This window comes from Hypoxylon fragiforme, assembly GCF_022984875.1.
Source record: "Hypoxylon fragiforme strain CBS 206.31 chromosome Unknown GGS25scaffold_2, whole genome shotgun sequence".
NCBI classification, from domain to species: domain Eukaryota; kingdom Fungi; phylum Ascomycota; class Sordariomycetes; order Xylariales; family Hypoxylaceae; genus Hypoxylon; species Hypoxylon fragiforme.
This window is the reverse complement of record NW_026054757.1, coordinates 2,972,826-2,993,589: the sequence shown is the minus strand read 5'-3', so window position 1 is coordinate 2,993,589 and position 20,764 is coordinate 2,972,826. Positions and strand designations below refer to the sequence as shown.

The 20,764-nt window shown below is 48.3% G+C and overlaps 4 protein-coding genes across 4 annotated transcripts; 2 read left to right on the top strand and 2 right to left on the bottom strand.

Moving 5' to 3' along the window:
- The first annotated feature begins 121 nt into the window (after nucleotides 1-121).
- On the top strand, nucleotides 122-4,913 carry GGS25DRAFT_136627 (chromatin remodeling complex SWI/SNF, component SWI2 and related ATPase). Its single transcript, XM_049256276.1, has 3 exons — nucleotides 122-377; nucleotides 445-4,476; nucleotides 4,532-4,913. Exons 1-3 carry the CDS (start codon nucleotides 282-284, stop codon nucleotides 4,739-4,741), a joined length of 4,338 nt encoding a protein of 1,445 aa, XP_049120378.1. The 5' UTR covers nucleotides 122-281; the 3' UTR covers nucleotides 4,742-4,913.
- Nucleotides 4,914-8,182: 3,269 nt separating this feature from the next.
- On the bottom strand, nucleotides 8,183-9,541 carry GGS25DRAFT_529362 (uncharacterized protein; the record flags this gene model as incomplete). Its single annotated transcript, XM_049265277.1, has 1 exon — nucleotides 8,183-9,541. One exon carries the CDS (start codon nucleotides 9,539-9,541, stop codon nucleotides 8,183-8,185), a length of 1,359 nt encoding a protein of 452 aa, XP_049120377.1.
- Nucleotides 9,542-10,525: 984 nt separating this feature from the next.
- Nucleotides 10,526-14,021, top strand: GGS25DRAFT_477178 (uncharacterized protein). The gene has a single exon (XM_049259829.1). It carries the CDS (start codon nucleotides 10,769-10,771, stop codon nucleotides 13,925-13,927), a length of 3,159 nt encoding a protein of 1,052 aa, XP_049120376.1. The 5' UTR covers nucleotides 10,526-10,768; the 3' UTR covers nucleotides 13,928-14,021.
- A 935-nt stretch (nucleotides 14,022-14,956) lies between these two features.
- GGS25DRAFT_518498 (RNA recognition motif 2-domain-containing protein) lies at nucleotides 14,957-17,607 on the bottom strand (the record flags this gene model as incomplete). Its single annotated transcript, XM_049263553.1, has 10 exons — nucleotides 14,957-15,090; nucleotides 15,152-15,266; nucleotides 15,326-15,405; nucleotides 15,462-15,534; nucleotides 15,585-15,602; nucleotides 15,665-15,695; nucleotides 15,748-15,869; nucleotides 15,920-16,462; nucleotides 16,522-16,956; nucleotides 17,014-17,607. The coding sequence occupies 10 exons, from the start codon at nucleotides 17,605-17,607 to the stop codon at nucleotides 14,957-14,959; spliced, it is 2,145 nt and encodes a 714-aa protein (XP_049120375.1).
- Nucleotides 17,608-20,764: the final 3,157 nt, after the last annotated feature.

Genomic DNA, 20,764 nt, shown 5'->3' with positions numbered 1-20,764 from the left:
CCCGTCCCGGTCCCCGTCAATTCCAACGAGGCTCGCGAATCATTGCGACGTGTTTGACCATCAACACACTCCTTCACCACCATTGATTGTCATTAACCAGCACCTTTTCCCTAGTCGCTCTTTTATCACAGCTAGATTTTATTCCCCAAGGCCACTGCGCTAATTCAATCGATTGATCTATCGATATAGCTTTGCTTCAGATATGAACGTCTCGTAACTCAACTTGGGAGAATACTAGAATTTGTTGCGACTTGTATAGTGCTGCTTCCAGCTTAGACAAAATGGCATCGGTTCAGGCCCCTCCGGCCGTGCACCATTCTGGTTCGTCAGCGATGCCAATGCAGATGAACCAGGCGCAGGTGCAAGAGATGTACATGGTTCGTACTTACCTGTCCCATACGAAAAGTTATTCTTGTCATAATATGTGCTAACTCGTGGATATAGAAGTTTCAGCAGATGAAGGAACGCGGCGTTCCACAAACGGACCCCGAATTTGTGAAGACGAGCCAATTTTTGATCAACGTTCAACAGCAACAACGAATGCGCAAGCAGCAGCAGCAGCAGCAGCAACAACAACAGAACTATTTGCAGATGCAGGCTGCACAGATGTCGCATAACACTCCTAATGGCACTGTAATTGGAAATCAGCCAGCCCCGCACAACCAACCACAGCAACCTGCTCTTCACACTACCCAGCCGCCTACTCCCAATGCCTTGAGTGCCTCTGCACTGCCCTCTACCTCTGGCCCAGGCGCCCAGCCAACTACATCGTCGCCTTCCACTGCTTCACCCATGACCCAGTTCTCTCCTCAGCAGCTAGGTCTCTTGAGACAACAGATCCAAGCCTTCAAGTTACTTAGCAAGAATGCTGGTGTACCCTACCAAATGCAACAAGCGCTGAACGCGCAACGCCAGCGTAGACAGGCGGTTGCCGAGCAATCCACTCAACCACCTGCTCCTACCGCCGCTGCTACGGCAACTCCCGCATCTGAGGCGCCCAAAGCAGAGTCTGTTCCGCCTAGCGGTGATGCCGAAGTTGAAGCAGAAGCAGAAGCCTCCTCACCCAAAGGACGAACCTTCAAGACAATCAAGTCCCCGTACGAAGGTGGTCTTGTCCGCAAGGACGTTAGCTATTACGATCATGGCCTGCGTGGTCAGCGGCTCCTCATCCCTAGCATTTTCCCTACTGGCGTCGACTTCGAGCAGTTACGGCACGAACGGGAAATCATAATCTTCAACCGCATGAAGGCCAGGTATGCTGAGCTTAAGGCACTACCGGGAAATGTTGCGCATTGGGATACTATGAAGGAGACCGTTGATTCTGATGACACGCTGAAACGCAAAGCTATCATAGAACTAAAGTCTCTAGGGTTATACGCCAAGCAGCGTGCTCTGCGTGAGAAGATTGGTCGTCAGATGATGCACTATGACAATCTGGCTATGACTACTAATCGTAGCCAGTATCGACGGACCAAGAAGCAAAGCGTGCGCGAAGCTCGCATCACAGAGAAGCTTGAGAAGCAACAGCGAGATGCTCGTGAAACTCGTGAGAAGAAGAAGCACGTTGATTTCCTCCAAGCCGTTCAACACCACAAGTCAGATATTTTCAGCTCTGCACTCGCTGCTAAGACCAGGTCAGGAAGGATAGGAAGGACTATGCATTCTCATCATTTCAATATCGAGAAGGAAGAACAGAAGCGCATTGAGCGTACAGCCAAGCAACGTCTCCAAGCTCTTAAGGCTAACGACGAAGAGGCTTACCTCAAGTTGCTCGACCAGGCGAAGGACACACGTATTACCCATCTTCTCAGGCAAACTGACGGCTTCTTGCATCAGCTTGCATCTTCTGTTAAAGCACAACAACGTCAAGCCGCGGAAAGATACGGTGACGAAATTGTGCCGGAAGAAGAAAGCGAAGTTGAGGAAGATGAAGAGGCCAGACGCAAGATCGACTATTATGCCGTGGCCCATCGTATCAAGGAGGAGGTTACAGAGCAAGCCAGCATGCTTGTTGGTGGTTCTCTCAAAGAATATCAGATCAAGGGCCTGCAATGGATGCTTTCGCTCTACAACAACAACCTCAATGGAATCCTTGCTGACGAAATGGGTCTCGGAAAGACGATCCAGACGATTAGCTTGATCACTTACCTCATCGAGCGCAAGATGCAACAGGGCCCATACCTTGTCATTGTGCCTCTCAGTACCCTGACTAACTGGAACCTGGAATTTGAGAAGTGGGCCCCTTCAGTCAGCCGTATCGTCTACAAGGGACCACCGAATACTCGAAAGCAACAACAAGAGAAGATTCGCCAAGGACGATTCCAAGTTTTGCTGACGACGTATGAATACATCATCAAAGATCGGCCCGTATTGAGCAAGATCAAATGGTTTCATATGATCATTGACGAAGGACATCGCATGAAGAACACCAACTCAAAGTTGAGCGCTACCATTTCTTCGTATTACAATACGAGATTCCGACTTATTCTCACTGGTACTCCCCTCCAGAACAACCTGGGCGAGCTCTGGGCCATGCTCAACTTCGTTCTTCCAAACATCTTCAAATCGGTAAAGACATTTGATGAATGGTTCAATACTCCGTTCGCAAATACCGGCGGACAAGACAAGATGGAGCTCAATGAAGAAGAGCAAATTCTTGTTATTCGTCGTCTCCACAAAGTGCTACGACCTTTCCTACTTCGCCGTCTGAAGAAGGATGTGGAGAAGGACCTACCGGACAAGACCGAGAAGGTCATCAAGTGCAAGTTCTCTGCACTACAGAGTCGCCTATATAAGCAAATGGTCACCCATCAGAAGATCACTGTCAGTGATGGGAAGAACGGCAAGACCGGTACCCGTGGCCTTAGCAACATGATTATGCAACTGCGCAAACTCTGCAATCATCCCTTCGTATTTGACGATGTAGAGAACCAGATGAATCCTATGAACACAAGTAATGATCTCCTTTGGCGAACCGCCGGCAAGTTCGAGCTCTTGGATCGGATCCTCCCGAAGTACAAGGCTACTGGTCATCGTGTTCTAATGTTCTTCCAAATGACGGCTATCATGGATATTATGGAGGACTTCCTTAAATACCGAGGGGTCCAGTATCTCCGCTTGGACGGAACAACAAAATCGGAGGACCGTTCAGAATTGTTGAAGGACTTCAATGCTCCAGATTCCCCTTATTTCATGTTCTTGCTTTCCACCCGTGCCGGTGGTTTGGGTCTAAATTTGCAAACCGCCGACACTGTCATTATCTACGACTCAGATTGGAACCCCCATCAGGATTTGCAAGCTCAAGATCGTGCTCATCGTATCGGTCAGAAGAACGAAGTACGTATCCTGCGACTTATTAGCTCGAGTTCCGTCGAGGAGAAGATTTTGGAACGAGCCAGGTTCAAGTTGGATATGGACGGCAAAGTCATCCAAGCTGGTCGATTCGATAATAAATCGTCGGAGACTGACCGTGACGCTATGCTTCGAACGCTGTTAGAATCGGCGGATTTAGCTGAGTCTGGCGAGCAGGAAGAAATGGACGATGAGGAGTTGAACATGATTCTTGCTCGCAATGACAATGAAATTACGGTGTTTCAGAAGTTGGACGAGGAACGTGCGAAGCATCCTCTATACGGCAATGGCCCCAATTCGAAACGTATCCCGCGCCTCATGGCCGATAATGAGCTTCCGGATATATATCTATCAGAAGGAAATCCCGTTAGCGAAGAAGCAGAAGAGGTGTTGGGTCGGGGCGCTCGTGAGAGGACACGGGTCAAATATGATGATGGTCTGACCGAAGAGCAATGGCTAATGGCTGTGGATGATGAGGAAGACACACCAGAAGCTGCGGCGGCGCGGAAACAAGCCCGCAAGGACAAGCGAGAGACAAACAGACTGAAACGGCTGGCAGTTACAAATGCATCTGGTGCAGATTCTCCGAGCGCAAGTCGCGCTAGCACTGAGGAGGTTGAGACGCCTCCCAAGAAGCGCGGTCGTAAGCCAGGCAGTAAGAACGAAAAACGCAAGGCTGAAGACGACGATGGTGAACCGCCTGCCAAGAAGCGTCGAGGACCTCAAGGGCGTCCTAGAATGATACCAGGTAATGGAGGTGATTCGCGTCTCAGTTTCGAAACACGACTAGTTCTTCAGAGGACTCTGCGTAATCTCTACGAGGGCCTGATGGAGCTTGAAGCCGATATTGCACCAGAAGATCAGGTTGCCGACGATGACGATGAAGAGCCGAATAAACGTCTGATAATCGGACCATTTGTCAAGCTGCCATCGAAACGGGATTATGGTGACTACTACCTATTGATTCAGAACCCAATCTGCATGAATCAAATACAGGCAAAGATCAAGAAGGAGGAATACAATAGCATCAATGATATGCGCAAGGACATTGCTTTGATGTGCAGCAATTGCAAGACGTACAATGAAGATGGCAGTCTTCTGTACTCGGACGCAATTGTTATGGAGGTACTTATACTTGATACCCCTTTTGCCTTCATGAGATTTGTACTAACAGACGCAGAAATTCTTCAACGACCGAGCTCAAGAAGAGATCAACGAACATCCAGAACTGGCGGATCTCGAGGATCCGTCTGGAAAAGACAGCTCAGTTCCTCCTACCAGTGCTGGGACACCACAGTCCGCTGCGAACACTACGAGGATAAAGCTGGTGACTAACGGTACCAGCCAAGCCGGTGTGGGTTCGGGTGGTATTCAGAGTGATGGTGAATAATGATTATGGTGCAATACCTAGTTGGCCCGCTATTTGTTTGATTGTTTGGGCTACTAGTTTAATATTTTGACAAAGTGGCTCTATCATAGAGCCGTTGACTCATTGAGATTTTTCTTATTCTCAAGTGACAGTTGTTGGCCCGGCAGGCTGCTCATGAAGGGGAAGTACAAGGCGTATAGGTCATGTTTACTGGCAAATGGAAAGGGGAAAGAAATGAAAGGCATGTGTATCACAAACAACCACCACAACAAGTATTTGGCGAGGCAAAGCAATACCCTGGGCTCTCTGCCTTGTTTAGTAAACCCCCCCTAAGCAAAACCGCTCTACTAATTTTCTACCACGCTTACCTACTACCTCCCCCCCTGTTTTTTTTTACCCTTCTCACTTCTTCGTGAGTATGGTAGGAGCGGTTAATTGTATGCAAATAAATTAAGAATATATTCAAGGAAGTTAAACCTACCTAATGTTGAAACTGGAATTGTGTGCATGTGTTTGGAGTGGAGGGTGGGCTGAGCTTTTGGCTTCATCGGTGCCCCTGAGCTGTATTAATTAAGTCTTCTTTTGAGTCAGTTCTCCAAGACATATATATATAGGTATGTATGCTGCTTCACAATGGGCTTAACAAGAAGCTGCCCTAGAGCATGAGGGTCATAGAAACTATCTACCTAGTAATTGGTTGTTATACTAAGTTCAGCACACCTGTAACTATTCAGATAGGTACGTAAGAGGTCTTCGGCATCACTTCAATCACATCAAAAAGTAAACGGGAGAGAGTGTGTTGTGCTGTACACCCGTTGTATAGAGTCCCGTGTAATGTGATCGGGCTATATCAGTCAACTAACGAGCATGACACTACCTAACCGGCCAAGCCATAAAGTAGTCGTCGTCGTCGTCGTCGTCGTCCACCCCGTAGAAAACGAAATTGTGGAGCAACGATTTTACATGTACCTATGTGTGTCTAATTCCCTTCCATCCTTTTTATAATCCACCCAAACCCATCCATCTTCCAATCGCCTAGGCAACGCCACCGAACCGATGAAGTCGTAATCGTAGTCGTCGCCGTGCACCCCGCAGAAAACGAAAAGTTTTCGAAACAACGTTTTTCATGTGTCTGATCCCATTCCATCCTCTCGTGATCCATTAGGCCATTCATCCACCATTCCATACGGTTTGTCATCCACCTGGTACCTGGTTCCTATGCCGTCTCGCCTCAGTTTGCACTCAGCTAGCTTGCTGGGGCGTCGTCTCTCCCCACCCCTCGCGAGGTCGCATACCAGTCCGAACCCCCCCCCTAGGGTTCCAAGAGTTCGAGCGGAATGCTGTTGTTGATTGCACCGGGCTTGGATAGTAGATCGTGTCGCACATCAAGATACTGCTAGCAAGCGCCCACCGGCGGCGGCAGGTACCTTGCTTAGGCTTTCACGCAACTCCCCGAGTAACGGAGAGGGTTGCAATGAGCCTGAAGGCACCACAGCGACCACCGAAGCATCAACCATTCTGCGACCGGGGGAGTTGAGCGTGGAAGGCACCGCCGAGGTAGGCTGGGGGGGTCAGTTTTGCTAAGCCCCCGCCCCCCCATCGCGCCGAAGATAGACCTGGCGTTTGATCTTCGCGTAGAATTGTTGTCGAGAAGACGTTGAGCCACATGTTGAAGTCGGGCAAGAAAGAAAGAAAAAAAGGACAAGCCCAAACCCGTGGATCGCGGGTTTGAGCTTGCCTTTGCTCGCCGCGAACAGCAGCAACAGAAAAACCAACACGTTGTGTCGTGTCGTTCGTGTCGTGTCAAGAGCATCCGTTTTCCTTCACGCAGTTGCCGTCATGATAGGATATGGCAAGGTAGGTATGTAGGAGAATCCAGTGGCATCCCCCATATATCCATCCGGCTTTGACATGCCACCCTCAGGAAGTGCTCGAAGCGGCGGCGGCGGTCAGGTCGGGGCTGCTGCCCATTGCCGCCCCGACCTGCGGCGTCCTAGGTAGGTGCAGGTTTCAAGGTAGAATATCAGCTGCAGCGCCGGGTTCGGGTGGATAATCCACCTTCTTTCGGCCTGAGTGGGCGGACGTTGTGAGCCCCCCAGGCCGAAAGAAGGTGGAGCGGGGTGTTGGGTGATATCTTGGCGGAGAATTTGTGTAGAACCTTCTTTAAGCCACGGGTAGAAGTAGCATGGAAAAGGGGAAAGCCCAAACCAACCAGCGGATCGCCGGCTGGTTGTTGGAAGTCAGAAGGTTATGTCGAAACACTTCAATCCTTTTCCCAAAGCAAGCACGATGATAGGCTTTATTTGTAGGAAGCAGTGGTTTGTTTTCGCGATAGCATTGTCAGTCGATACTTCCGCGGCCTAAAGCATCCGGCACGCCTCCTTCGCCTGGACGCGCTCAACTTTTCCGGCTCCCGTGCTACCAGGACAGTCAGGTTATTATACAGCCCCACCGTCGCATGAGCCTTGCCACAGGTAGAAGCAGGACAAGGAAAGGAAAAGGAGGGAAGCCCAACCCCATGGATCGCGGGTTGAGCTTATTTTCCCTCCCTACCATGTCCCTCTCCCGCCCTTCTTCTACCTGTGGCCACGAGAAGACAGACAGCTAAGAACGAGTTGATGTTGACTGTTTAGAACGTTGTTCCTTTACTGTCTGCCGCCCCCGGCCGGCCCGAATGTTGCTCTCACTCGGGCCAGCCCGTGATAGAAGAGAGAAGCATAGATACAGCCATGGGACCAAGAGAAGGAATGTCCAGTAGGGTGACGGTGAAGGTGAAAGTGAAAAGAGTAGTGGCAGCTCCTGTATGTCGACAACGGGCATCAAGGCCTCGGGATGTTTTGCCCAAACCGAACAGCAAGGTCGCATATCTTTGAACAGCGTTAAACCTCCTTGTCTTGTTGTGATTCCTCCATCGCTTGCTAGAAGGCTTTTGTCGCTCGAGGCGGACGTCTCTGGTGATCTGGACGTGCCCAATTGTCCAAGACCGCACACACGCGCACACGCCATGATGACGATATCATCCGGGTCTCTATTTGCACACAGAGCATAAAAGAGGGTAAAGTAGAACTGGAGTGGAAGACTTTTCCCAGAACGAACGTGATGGGACGGTGGTCCCCGTGGAAGAGACCACCCCGATCATCCAGCAGAGAATATACGTCCGAAGTAAGTTGAAGCAGTTTATATCTCCTTCCCTTTGAGTGTGTGTTATGGTGTGTTGTGTGTTGTGTGTGTGGTTGTCCGCCGATCTGCATGTCGTATCATTGTTCCTATGTAATCACAGACACCATGGCCAGTGTTGGCGTTGTCTTTTTCGTGATAGAAAAAGGCCATGGTGTGTGCGGCACAACTCCACGACTTTTGCGGATTTTCCGTGTTGTGTACACAAAGCTCTCGTTTTCCCCCAATACACCTGGTAGGTATGAGGTTCAGAAGGACAAGGCACCCTCGGACGTCCGCATTCCTCTATGTGCTGACTGTCGTCAACGGGTTGGGTGGGGCATTCTCCGGCCTTCGTTTCAGGGCCTCTATGTCTTTGCGACTGGGCGCTGAGTGGTGTCGTTGGAGACTTTTCCCAGGAGGGGTGCGGAAGGCGGCAGGGTGGACTTGACCGTGCTCCAAGCGACGTGATGCCGCGTCTTGGAATTCCATCTTTAGGTTGCCGCCCCAGCTGTGTTGCCAATGTTTTCCATGTGGCTTCTCTCCGTCGAAGAGGCACTGGAAGACATCAAATACAATCTCGATTCCGCTCTGTCGGTGGTTGTGTATCGTAATGGCTGTTTCGGTCCAGCAGCCGCTGCAGCCGGCGAGTATGTAAGGATTAATATTCATCTCCTGCATATCCCAGCCCTCGAGCCTGGCGCTCTCGAGGATGAAGGAAGCCTTCCGGAGAGCCATGGGGGAGAGATGGTCGGCCACCTCGTACCCATCTGTTTGTTCATTTAGCTGGTCGAGAAAGGACCAAACCAGTTGATTCAGAGGGGGGTAAAATAAGAGGTTTATGTCGATCTCGTGGCAGCACCCTTTGAAGAAAGGTCCCCGCTTCGTTAGTTTGCTAGCTTTGAAGAAGGGGACCACGGCGTCTTCATTCAGCAAGACTCGATGGGTCGTGTGCTGGATTAGTCGGCCTTCTGTTACCATCGCTTCGGTGTCTAGCTTGACGTACCCGCATATAGCGTCTGGGTTGGTACAATGAGTGCCCAGCTTCGAGAGTTTCCAGTTGGTTGATATCGCGAATCGCGGGAGGTGTGAGACGGCTTGACTGCGCTTTATCTTTGAAAGGGCTTGACGGGCATCCTCATAGGTAAAAGCATACTCTGGCCAGAAAGGACCAAAAGTCATAATGCCTTGTATGAGCGTCGCTCGATGTTTTGATGCCGTGCTTGGCTGGGTAAGGGCTAGCGATCGATTAAATATGAATACCGCTTGCCCTTTGCAAACTAGAGACTGGTAACTGTGAACTTTGGCACAGTTAGGACAAAAGAAAGCACTCTTTTTGTCCTGTATGAGTCCATGCAGAAACTTGACTCTCAATTGTCGCATCACTGTTGACTCGACACCGGCCTGTAGAGGTCTCTGCAATACAGAGGCGCCTATCAACCCGTACCTGGTGCTGCGAGCTATTTTGAGAGCCGCCTTGCAGGTGATAGAGAATGTTGTTATCTCTGCCGGATCCAAGAAGTGGATGATATGCCAAACCAGTTCTAGCGGCAAGTCGAGGATAGAGAGGCGAGGGGATGGAGCGGATTGATTGGTCATTTTAGGCATCAGATATTGATATAGCTGGACATATCTGTATGCCAGCTCAGTAGATAGGCCGGCCATGTTGTTAGATTTTGGTAGTGTAAGAAGGCCTTGGTAATACAAGGTGTTGGTAATGTTGATGAGGCGTTTTGTATGTTTGTTTCTTGGGGATGGATAAGGAGGTTGTGTCTATGTTGCTTGAACAAGGCGTGTTGGTGTCGTCGATGAGTGGTAGTGACGGGGTATTTTTAAAGAGAGTGTAGGTTAATGTCAGGGAATGTGAATGTGTCAATTGGTGTGTATGATACTTGACGATCAATAATATTGGATGAATGTATAGATGTGTAAAGGTATGAACGTAGTGAGTGATGTGGAAGAGATGTATTAATCGGTATTAATGAGTGGACGGCGATGAAGGGTAAAATAAGTAAATAAATAAAAAGGAAAGAAGTGTAAGAATCACCAGGAGGGCTGCGAGTTTATATAGTTTTCCAGAATGCCTTGCGTGCCTTATATATCAGGAACGCAATGGGAACAACGGCGATGGTAGATTTTCTATATGCGATCCTTAGGGTTACCTAGGTGAGCGGCCAATCACATCGCCGTTATATCATGATCTTGAGTACAACTGACACTGTGAATTAAATATTTACCTACCTAGGTAGCCAATGAACGGCGTTGCTAGGTTGAAAATTGCAAATGCGCAGGTTAACCTAAAATATAATAAAATACAATATGTACTAGTAGTACCCTATTACATGTGCAACCTGATATCCTAGGTATCTTAGGTAATTTCACTGAAAATGTCATAATTAATTCCAAAGTGAAGTCTAATTCTGTCCGAATTAGGAAATAAGCGCTTGGGCCATGTTGTTGTCAATGACATCCATTTTGGTTTAGTGCCGATTCAGATTACGAAAAAATAAGAATAGTTAACTTATGTAGTTACATTGTAACCTGCGCGTTTGATGTAATTAGAGTCATACATATGAGTGGACCTGAATACATGCACGTATAAAGCATGGATACATATGTAGATACAAAATGCCATGTGTACATGTGTCATGTACCTACATGTAGTAGTTACCTAAGTTACATACATACATTGTACTAATGTAATCAGCCGCTGATCTACAACTTTAGTTCGTTCTCATTTGAAGTTCCTTTCTGCATACATTTTGATGTACCTATCCATAACTACCCTACTATTAATTTACATACTACATAGTAACCATCTACCTAATACATATACTCCCATTCTCCTATGGATTGCTTGTTTGTTCGACACGAGACCTTACCGCATTTGCAATGTGGCTCTCTTCGAAGAAAAGGCCCAGTGTGATCCTTTCCCCTTTGCATTTGCTGCTTTTCGTTAGCTATGCATTGGGCCAAGGCCAGAGACAAGGTCAAGGTCAAGGTCAAGCCCAGGCCGACCCAAGTCCTTTAACAACAACGACCGACGATACTATAAAATCACCGTCCAGTATACCCTCCGTCGAACCCACCTGCGAATTTAGAACCATCAACTACATCACCCACACATTACCTCAACAGTGCCTCACCTCTGCTCCCACGACTTTCTCGACTCCAGAGTCTATTAGCGTTACCATCACCTCTTCCTCCACCGTTGCCGACTCTACCCCTAGTAGCCCTAGTAGTACCGACGGTATCAAAGATAGCGGCAGTAGTGATAGAAGCAGCAGCAGCAGCGGTAGCGGTAGCGGCAGCGATAGCAATAGCAATGGCAATGGCAATATCGAAAACAATGATCTCGACGCCGACGGAAATGACCTCAGCACAGGCGCTTTCATGTCCTTCGAGGAATGGAAGCGCATGATGCTTGCCAAGTCCGGCCAAGACGAGTTAGAGCCTAGAAACCGGAGGACCAAGGATGCGCGAGGCGATCCATACCCCGCCGACGACTTTGACAGCTTCGGCGACGAAGGCGAAGTGTCGCTCGACTTTGACGCATACTCCGATAGGATTTCCGAGATCGCATCGTCCACGAAACCATCGCAGAAAGAGAAGGGGAAAGAAGGACAGGTAGAAAAGGTAACCTATGACGAGGGATTAGCTCAGGGTTACCGTAGTAAGGATGCTGGAACCACGTGCAAAGAGAGATTTTCGTATGCCTCGTTTGACGCTGGCGCAACCGTCAAGAAAGCTAGCCCTGGTGCCAAGAACCCCAAGGCTATCCTCGTCGAGAACAAGGACTCGTATATGCTCCTTGAGTGCTCTATGCAAAACAAGTTCGTCGTCGTCGAACTGAGCGACGATATTCTTGTCGATACTGTCGTGCTAGCCAATTTCGAGTTCTTCTCCAGCATGATACGCCACTTCCGGGTAAGTGTAAGCGATCGCTATCCCGTCAAGTTAGAAAAATGGAAAATATTAGGCACCTTCCAGGCCCGCAATTCCAGAGATATCCAGCCCTTTCTTGTCCAGAACCCCCAAATATGGGCTAGGTATATACGGATTGAGATCCTGAGCCACTATGGAAATGAATATTATTGCCCCATGTCCTTGTTACGAGTACACGGCACCCGTATGCTCGACTCGTGGAAAGAAGCCGATCCTGCCGACCTGGAAAATGAAGACGAATCTAGCAAGACTGCCCCTGAATTTCCCGAAGAAACGGAAACAGTAGAAGTAGTCGAGGACCATCCGCCTGAGGAGGTGGTCGTTGCTGCTGAGTCTCCCCGGATTGAGAATCAAACGGCAGCTGTCTTGGAACAGAGCGAATGGGTACCTTTCTGGAAAGAATCATATTTCCGCCACAGTTACCCCTTTGACTTGACCTGCGGAACGATGGAAGCAGCTGAAGCTACATCACAGCCTAGCCAAGAACGCAGCCAAAATACAGCAGTACCCAACTCCCAGCCTATGGGGACCTTCGAGCAGACAAACTCGGCCAACTCGAGTACATCTTCATCGGGGGCTACAACGACGCCGTCGTCAACCAGTCAGATAACTACAGAGACAGCCAGGCCTGCTTCTTCTACTGCGTCTAGTGACACCTCACCCACCACGGCTATCGCCAATTCAACAGAGTCCGACTCCATTGTGACGCCCTCTCCAGATTCCGTATCTGTTGCTGGAGCCTCATCAACAACTACCACAACCGTATCCTCCCCCAGCGTGCAGACGTCTTCCAAGGGAAAGACCACTGCCTCCACATCTCTTAAACCACCCTCTTCAAGGTCTTCAGTCATCTCCAAGAACCAGCCCTCGGGCTCTCCCACGACGCCCCGCAACAACAAGACATCATCCACAACCTCCTCAGCCGCCTCGGGTCCCACGGTGCAAGAATCCTTCTTCAAGAGTATAACCAAACGCATCCAGGCGCTCGAGTCCAACACCACCCTGTCTCTGCAATACATCGAGTCGCAGTCCAAGTTCCTCCAGGAAGCTCTGGCCAGGCTCGAGAGGCGGCAGGTAGCCAAGGTGGACCTGTTCCTCGATACACTTAACAAGACGGTGCTCGGCGAGCTGCGCGAGGTACGCACGCAGTACGACCAGATCTGGCAGTCGACCATCATCGCCCTCGAGACGCAGCGCGAGCAGTCGGAGCGCGAGATCGTCGCCCTGAGCTCCCGCCTCGGCGTCCTCGCCGACGAGGTCATCTTCCAGAAACGCATGGCCATCTTCCAGTCCCTGCTCCTCCTCGGCTGCCTCATCCTCGTCATCTTCTCCCGCGGCAGCGGCCCAGGTGGCGTCGGCGGTGGCGTCGGCATGGGCATGGGCTTCACCGAGTCCGCCTACTACCCCTCCCAGTTCTTCAACGGCCTCGCGTCGCCCATCTTCCCCTCCACCCCAAGAGCCGCCTCCATGAAAGGCCCCCGCCACCGTGACGCCAGCAACCCCCTCCTCTCCGTCGAGGACGCCGACGCTAGCCCCATCCGCGGCGACACCCCGCCGCAACAGCAGCAGCATCAAGCCCACCTGCGCCGAAACCTTGACCTCGAGCAGACCCCCAATTCCCCCTCCTCCACCCCCTCCTCCCTCCGCCACCGACCTCGCCGCTCCTCCCGGGACCGGGACGACGACGAACCCGATGACGTAGACGGCCACCGTCGTCCATCGCCCAGCAGGGCCTCAACCGAGCCCCCCTCCGCCAACGCCGTAGACTACTACCACGCCCCGACACCGTCAAGCGTCGACATAGGCTATGATTCTGAACCCGCTTTGACGCCTATCTTGCGTAGGAACGGTGGCACCGACGGACACGGAAACGAAAACGGTAATGGCGAGAGAGAGGGGGGCTACTACGCCGATGACAGCGAAGGGTCACGTCAGAATGGCGCATCCAGTTACCTGGACTTGCTAGATAGGCGGTCGGAGAGACAACTGACGCCATCGTTAGAGACTGTCGATCCGGAACACATGTCTTTGTCGAGTAGGCCGGCTTTGCCGCATATGACATCCGCGCGGAAGCCCCTACCTGCTTTGCCAGAAGATCCAGATTAACGTATGTAATGTTCTTAGGCTCCAGCCTATTAGTTATGAATTATGAAGTCATGTTTCAAAGTCAAAGTGCCTACAAGTGATTCGATAATTTGTTAATACCTAACATTTAGAGTCTTCTAAGAATCACGGGGCAGGATGGGGGGATTTGATCGTTATAAAGACAATCGTAGTATTTTATCTATGTCTAAAGCCATGTTGTTCTAGCCCTGCCAATAATAGCCTGCCTACCCACCAGAAGAACCATTTGGCAGCCAACCCAACCCAAATTATGGCGAGAACCACAACTTAATTTACCGAGTGGTTTGGGCCGGCTTGAGAAGCCGATCTATCCTCGCCCAATGTTGACTGGGAGCGCAAAGCGGAAAATGTCGAGAACACCAAATGCCAGAACGCAAGGGTGTTGCCTGATCATTGCGATTTCATGAACGAGGATTGTTATACTTGGTGTGATTTCTTAGAAAGGAAATGTGAGGAAATGAAAAGAAACGAAAAGACGTAAAGAGAAAAAAGAAACGAAAAACGTGCAGGGAAGAAAAAACTCAGGCGTCCACCTCAGCCTAGCACCTAGATTTGTTCTAATTGCAGTGCCATATGTTATGGCTCTCATCGAAATCCACTGTAGAAATGATGAAACCCATAATTCGACTTTGCTCGCAGATAGGTAACTTAGAAGTTCAGACCTATATAGTAGGACAATCTGCGACAACTGTGACATCGATGGAGGGGTGATAAGGTGATTCCCCTATGTTTGTTGGTGAGATCCACCAGGAGCTAAGATTCGTAGCAGTATGGTTTAATATAGATAGTCCTCCTGATATTTGTTGATTTCCATGATAAGGGCTTTGACTTTTGACCTGGTCGTAGACGCAATCAATGTTGTAAATGCGATGAACCCCTTTGAAAGTTCATTCATACACTATCTTGGGTGCTGTTGAGAAATATCATGAATTTAGGGGTGAGTCGGTGGGAGGGGAAGTAGTGGGACGTCATCCATAAGACGGCCACAGAAGCATTCCATGCCTACGACGACTAGTAAAAGGGTAGTTGAGGAAGGGCTGCATCGTAATCGTATTCCTCGAGTCGCGGGTTTCCACGGTCGAATTGAGAGCGGCGTCGTCGCTGCTCGTCGCGGAAATGCTGGCCTGCGTTCGGAGTGAAAAGGCCTGTCCAGATATAGTCAGCAACTTCACTCTTGGAACAAGTCACGGTATAAGTTCAACATACCAACATGCTCGGCATTCTCACAGCTTCTCTTCATCTTCGACTGATTGTCAGGCTCGGGGAAGGGCTCTTCTTGGCCGGCTAAATCAGCGCGTGGGCCATTGAGGGTATAAAAGAGCTAGATGAATAAAATGTGTCAATTACTGTCAAATAACGTTATCCAACAAAATAACTTACTTTGGGTCGATAATGAGGGGCCTCAAGCATCACCGAGCTATTGCGGAACTTCTGGACAAGACAGTCTTTGCCTTGGATGGCTAGGCTTTGGTCAGAACCTGATAAACACGATGGGTCAATTGTACAATGGACTTACTTGCGTAGGAAATTTCTGCAACTTTGTCGCTCTTGAAGCAGTTCCAGCGTTGGTTTCCCCGAGCATTCACAAACTAAAATATGTCAATATAGCCCTTTGTTGTTTGCATGGAAGACAGCTTACATCGATGATGTCGAGTGGCTGAAAGAGTAGATTAGCAACACTGATAATATATATAAGGAAGTTGGGGGTGAGAGACTTACGTCGACAAAGTTGATGAAAGCGTAACCGACACTAAGAATCTAATCAATGACAAACTCATCCACCGTGTAGCGGACGTACTTACTTGCAGTCATTGGCGAAATCGATGCGTAGGTACATGAAGTCATATTTACCCCAGCTAGACTCGTCGACAATTCTCTTCAGCAGAGCTTGATCGACCTTGTTAGGAATGTTGCGTAACATGATCTATGAGGGTTAGTTCTTGCTCATGAGCACATTAATCATATGCAACTTACCGTCGTGCGCACGTCAGTGCCTTCTCGAATGCGGCCAACATCGACGTGGTTATGATGGTTGGCAGCATTGTAATAAGGTGATCGAGAGACTCTCATGGCATTCTGTCGACGATTGTCTGGGCGACCATAATGCTGAAACTGACGGGGAGTCGTGAGATCCGTAGACATGAACGAACCTCTTTGAGGCGTCATAGGGCTCACCAGAGAATAGTTGTTTGATGATAACATGCTACTGGCACTTCGAGAGGGGATTTGGTCGACTACATACGAAGGACTGATTGGTAAACTATGGTATATCATAGGTACCATTCCATAAGAAGGCTGCATTGGAAAGCTGCTCGCAGAGGCAGGCGATCGGGCTTGTGGGGTGAATATGGTATCAGCCGAGGACGAGACAACCGACTGTTGTCGTCCAAGAGACATGTGTCGGAAGCCGGTGTCCAAATCAGCTGGAATCGGTCCAGTTCGAGTCGGATTGAACAATCCACCAGACGCGCCTTGGATCAAGTCCGGCCGGTACAATGTAGCGCAAAATTGCAATCCCTATGATGAACATGTCAGTTACTTGAATATACCTTAAACTGTCAGCTTTGGATGCTCACATCAATGACGAGGTTTTGAAACCGAGTCACAGCGCGTAATGACATGTCGTTATCACAGTACTCAACAACGGCGCTCAAAATGCTTCCCTCTACACCATCTCGGAGTTTAAAGGCGAATAAGTCACCCTCGGTCTGGAGAACTCTCTTCACAAAGCTCTCGAGCTGGTGTGTTTCGTTCGAGGCTCGGGTAGGATGTAGAAACACACTGATATAGAGCTGGCCTTCATGCGCAGTAACAAGACCTGAGCCTGGCTCTACAACCATAGAGAACTCTCGAGGACTGATTGAACGAACAAGCCAATCGCGACCTCCCATCCGAAGATTTGAGAAAACGCTACAGGCGGCACGGATATTGGAGAAGCGAGCGAACACCTGGCCGGCGCAGTCATAGGCCTGCTTACTTCCCTGGATTGAAATACCAACCTGCTGTAGTTCCTAGATACGATACAATTAGTTGATGTACACAAACGTGCTAATAGTAATAGATCTTACTGATAGGTAGATCTCTAAAGCAGCTACGGTCACTCTACCACCATCCTTGGCGGATACAATGAGGCATCGTGAGAGCCCAGAGTCGGTGCTTAGTTGGTCATGAACAAACTCAGAGTGGGTGATACCAGCTCGAGGTGAAGACTGTTCTGAGTTCTGGCCATAGTTCTGACCTAAGCCCTCTGAGAAAACGTCGGGTCCTCGCTTAGGCTCGGATGCCGAGCCTGAACTACGAACAACCAAGGACGAAGGGAGAGGAGAGAAGACTGATGCCGTAGGGGACAGCTTCTGACCAGGTTTGAAACCGGGATCGGATGGAGAGATGAATGGGTCCTTGTCCATGTGGAGGTTGGTACGATAGAAGACATTGGACTTCTCGAGAGTCTGGGGTGCACTCGAAGGGTAAGTGATGGGACCAGCTTCGCGAGCACCAGCTGTGAGAGATCCCAACATCTTCATGGAACGAACAGATCCATCTTCTGGAGAGAAAGTGGTCAATCGAGTATCAGGAGTGCCTTTGTATGAATCGGCACCTCCGCTCGACGAATGAGGAGAGGCCGGGTTAAAATGACCCTCTGGGGCCTGCTGAATGTTCATCTTGTTTGCTGAGTCGTGTGACATTTATGGCAATTGATGAAGAGTAATGCCTTATAAATAAGACTTCATTACCTAGGTAGTCTTTAGATCCGATGTTAGTGATTATAGATGATGTGGTGAATGAGAGGGTGGTTGCATATGAATACATGAGCCCATTTACGAATAATTCTAAAGATAGGGATAGGGTATGGCTTACCTGTCTTGTCGTTTATCAGGTACTGAATACCTAGAGTTATATTCTATAGAACAACTAAATCGCACGGCCTTGCGTACAGTTAGCGGATCATGTTCCATAAGTCTCAATGAGGGTACTGTGTAGAATGGCTTTAGAATGGTCTGGGTCAATGAATGACCTGACTATGGGAATCATGAAACTGTAGAGAGAAGGGATGGGCATTATAAGTGTGATAGGGAACAGATTATGCGAGTGCTGTTCGATAACGACTAGAGCAGGAAAACATGGTAAAGAATATGAAGTTTCGCGTTGAGGTAGGAGTCTTCGGAATTGGGATTGGGATTTAGTAGTGCTGGAAGAAGACTAAGAAGAATACTCAATCAAGCATGAGTACCCCAGGGCTGGGAGGCGCGATACAAAGCTAGCAACTCAAGGGAAAAATAACATATGAAAAACAACATACCAAATGGATTCCTATCTCTTGTAATCTTTTTCTTGGATGGAGGGGAGTGTTTCCTCACGATGGTTCTGTGAATCTCGGGGCTGTCTCCTATTCTAATACTCAGTTAGGAAACAGTTGGCCTGTCTAAAGGTAAGACCAAACTTGGATTGGTAGTGGGATTCTTTACAACCTAAACGAGGTGCTGGGAAATGGAGTTGAAGATCATGGAGGGAAATGGAAGGAGAGACAACTTGAATGTGTAGTAGATGGAGGAAAGGTTAAGTGTGTGAGGAGTAGAGAGAAGTATGAAGGAAGGAAGGAGGGAGGGATTCAAATGAAAATACTGCCTTTAATACTGTGTGGGAGATGAATCGACCTCGAGTCGATTTCGAGTCGTTTTCAGAGGGTTGATAGGAAGGTGATACTCAGAGTAATACACAGGAAGTGGCAGGTGCCAGTTCAGGACGATGGTACTAGATATGCAGGTAGGCACTTACTGAAGTTTTTCGTAACTGTACAGAGTACAAAGGTATGTGATAGTTGAGTAGGTACCTAGGTAAGTAGATAGGTAGGTAGGTAGGTAGGTAGGTAAGAGATGATTTGCGTCCTGATATGTCTCTGTGGAGGATCTTGGAGGAATATAGGCTCCTAGATTAATCTATGGCTTGAATTCCGAATCATACACTGTAAACTTGTATGAGACGGAATGGAGGATTACTTAGACTGGGTAAGTGAACACAAAATAGCTAGATGAGGAGGTTAGTCCATTATTATAAAGACAATGCCACTTGAACTTACAGAGAAATTCTGTGATATCGTGTTCACGTAAGGACAAAAGAGGTTGGAAAATATGGGAACTTAGTGACCCTTGGAATATCAGTTTGGCTCAAGAAGGGTGCTTGAATGTGATTTCAAAGTTGCTCCAAGGCCACCTCACCCCAATGACAAGAAGTTAGGGAATGAAATGGTGCTAGAAAATGAAATCCAGACCAACCCCAAGACGTGACAATGGTCCAAGGCTGGAGACAGATAGAGTGAGAGTTGAGGATTGAGATATGTAAGTAAGGTTGGATGTTGTAGTTGAAGAAGATGGGCCAAAGATCAGCAGGATTAAATACTAAAAATTGAGAAGAGCCAGGACAAGAAAACCGGGCCAATTCTACATTACTGTGCATACAAGAAGCTTCATAAGGAAGGCAAGGATGACTACATTGACATAAATATGGAAAGAGCTCGTTTCAAGAGTGGCATATGGACATCATACTTTGGTAAGAATATGGCAGGACCTACCAAGTACACATATAGCACACTATACATGTGGCTAGTTGTACTGTTGGACAGAGCAATCGACTACTAATTATACACAGGCAATGACCATAACAATTGAATACAGCTGCAGTGCTGCACATGTACTTTCATTGTTTGCACTTTCCCCAGTAGCTTATTAGTTTTTTTTTTCCTTCCTGGCTGGCCTCGTCCCCCACTAAGGAAAGAGGTACTCAAATTCAACCGGTCTGGGTTTAGCTGGGGGTGAATGGATCATCTGAAATGGGATCAGGTGTATCACCCAACAAGGTCTAAATTGGCGATGATTGCTAGTATAACCCGGGAGCTACCCCAAGGAACATTTTCAACACCCATGACCCATGGAGATGCCACTTTTTTTTTTGAGCAGGTTAAGCCTGTAATCAGATTTGGGGCTGATAGCACTGTTGTCATAAGTATGATTTTCTTTCTTCTAAACGCATATATGACCCCTTTTGTCCAAGAGCCACCCTAAGTATTTACTGTATTAGATGATTGTTTTTATTAAAAAGGGGGTGAAATGTATAATAACCACTGGAGCTATCTATCTAATAGGTCGTCTGTTATTCTAGTTATTATTCTAGTTTGTGTGGATATTTATCTAAACATGAATCATCTAAAATAGGGGTTAGGCAAATACCCGTTCGGACACTCATGGAACATGGCCATGTATGGATAATTGGCCTAAACTAGGCACTGTCGATACAGTATGATATGACTGATGAAGATTTTTTCAAAGAGAATCTATACGTACGTTTCTCCATACAGGAGGCTCTAAACAAACCACGAGTAGGTTGAGTTGTTGGGCTAGAATTATTCTAGATAAACTTGGCTAAGAATAAGGACTGCAGTAAATTTCTTGGTGGTTTTAATTTGCCTTCTTGAGAATATTTTGTAGTGATCCATGGATGTATTAGGAGTTCAGAACACCTTGCCTCATATGTGGCTATATCTAAGATACCTATTAGTTATGACGGGCGAACCCTTAGTCGATGAGAGACTGCCAAAATATCATGGACTTATATAGAACTAGACCAGACCACTCGTCATTGCTGGAAGCAAGGATACCCAGTATTGTTATGTAGTACTTCCCGTGATTAGGTATCGAGATTACTATGCACTATGTACTACCTATAAATGTACAAAGCAGGACTCATCTGATCTCATCGATTGACTCCCAATCCCTAGGTTAGAAGCCAATCATGCCATCTGAAGCACGTGCAATACATGTTCTA

Coding starts and splice junctions, on each gene's coding strand:
- GGS25DRAFT_136627 (XM_049256276.1), top strand. CDS start 282: ATGGCATCGGTTCAGGCCCCTCCGGCCGTGCACCATTCTGGTTCGTCA. Junction 378..444: donor AGGTGCAAGAGATGTACATG/GTTCGTACTTAC, acceptor TCGTGGATATAG/AAGTTTCAGCAGATGAAGGA. Junction 4,477..4,531: donor CGGACGCAATTGTTATGGAG/GTACTTATACTT, acceptor TAACAGACGCAG/AAATTCTTCAACGACCGAGC.
- GGS25DRAFT_477178 (XM_049259829.1), top strand. CDS start 10,769: ATGTGGCTCTCTTCGAAGAAAAGGCCCAGTGTGATCCTTTCCCCTTTG.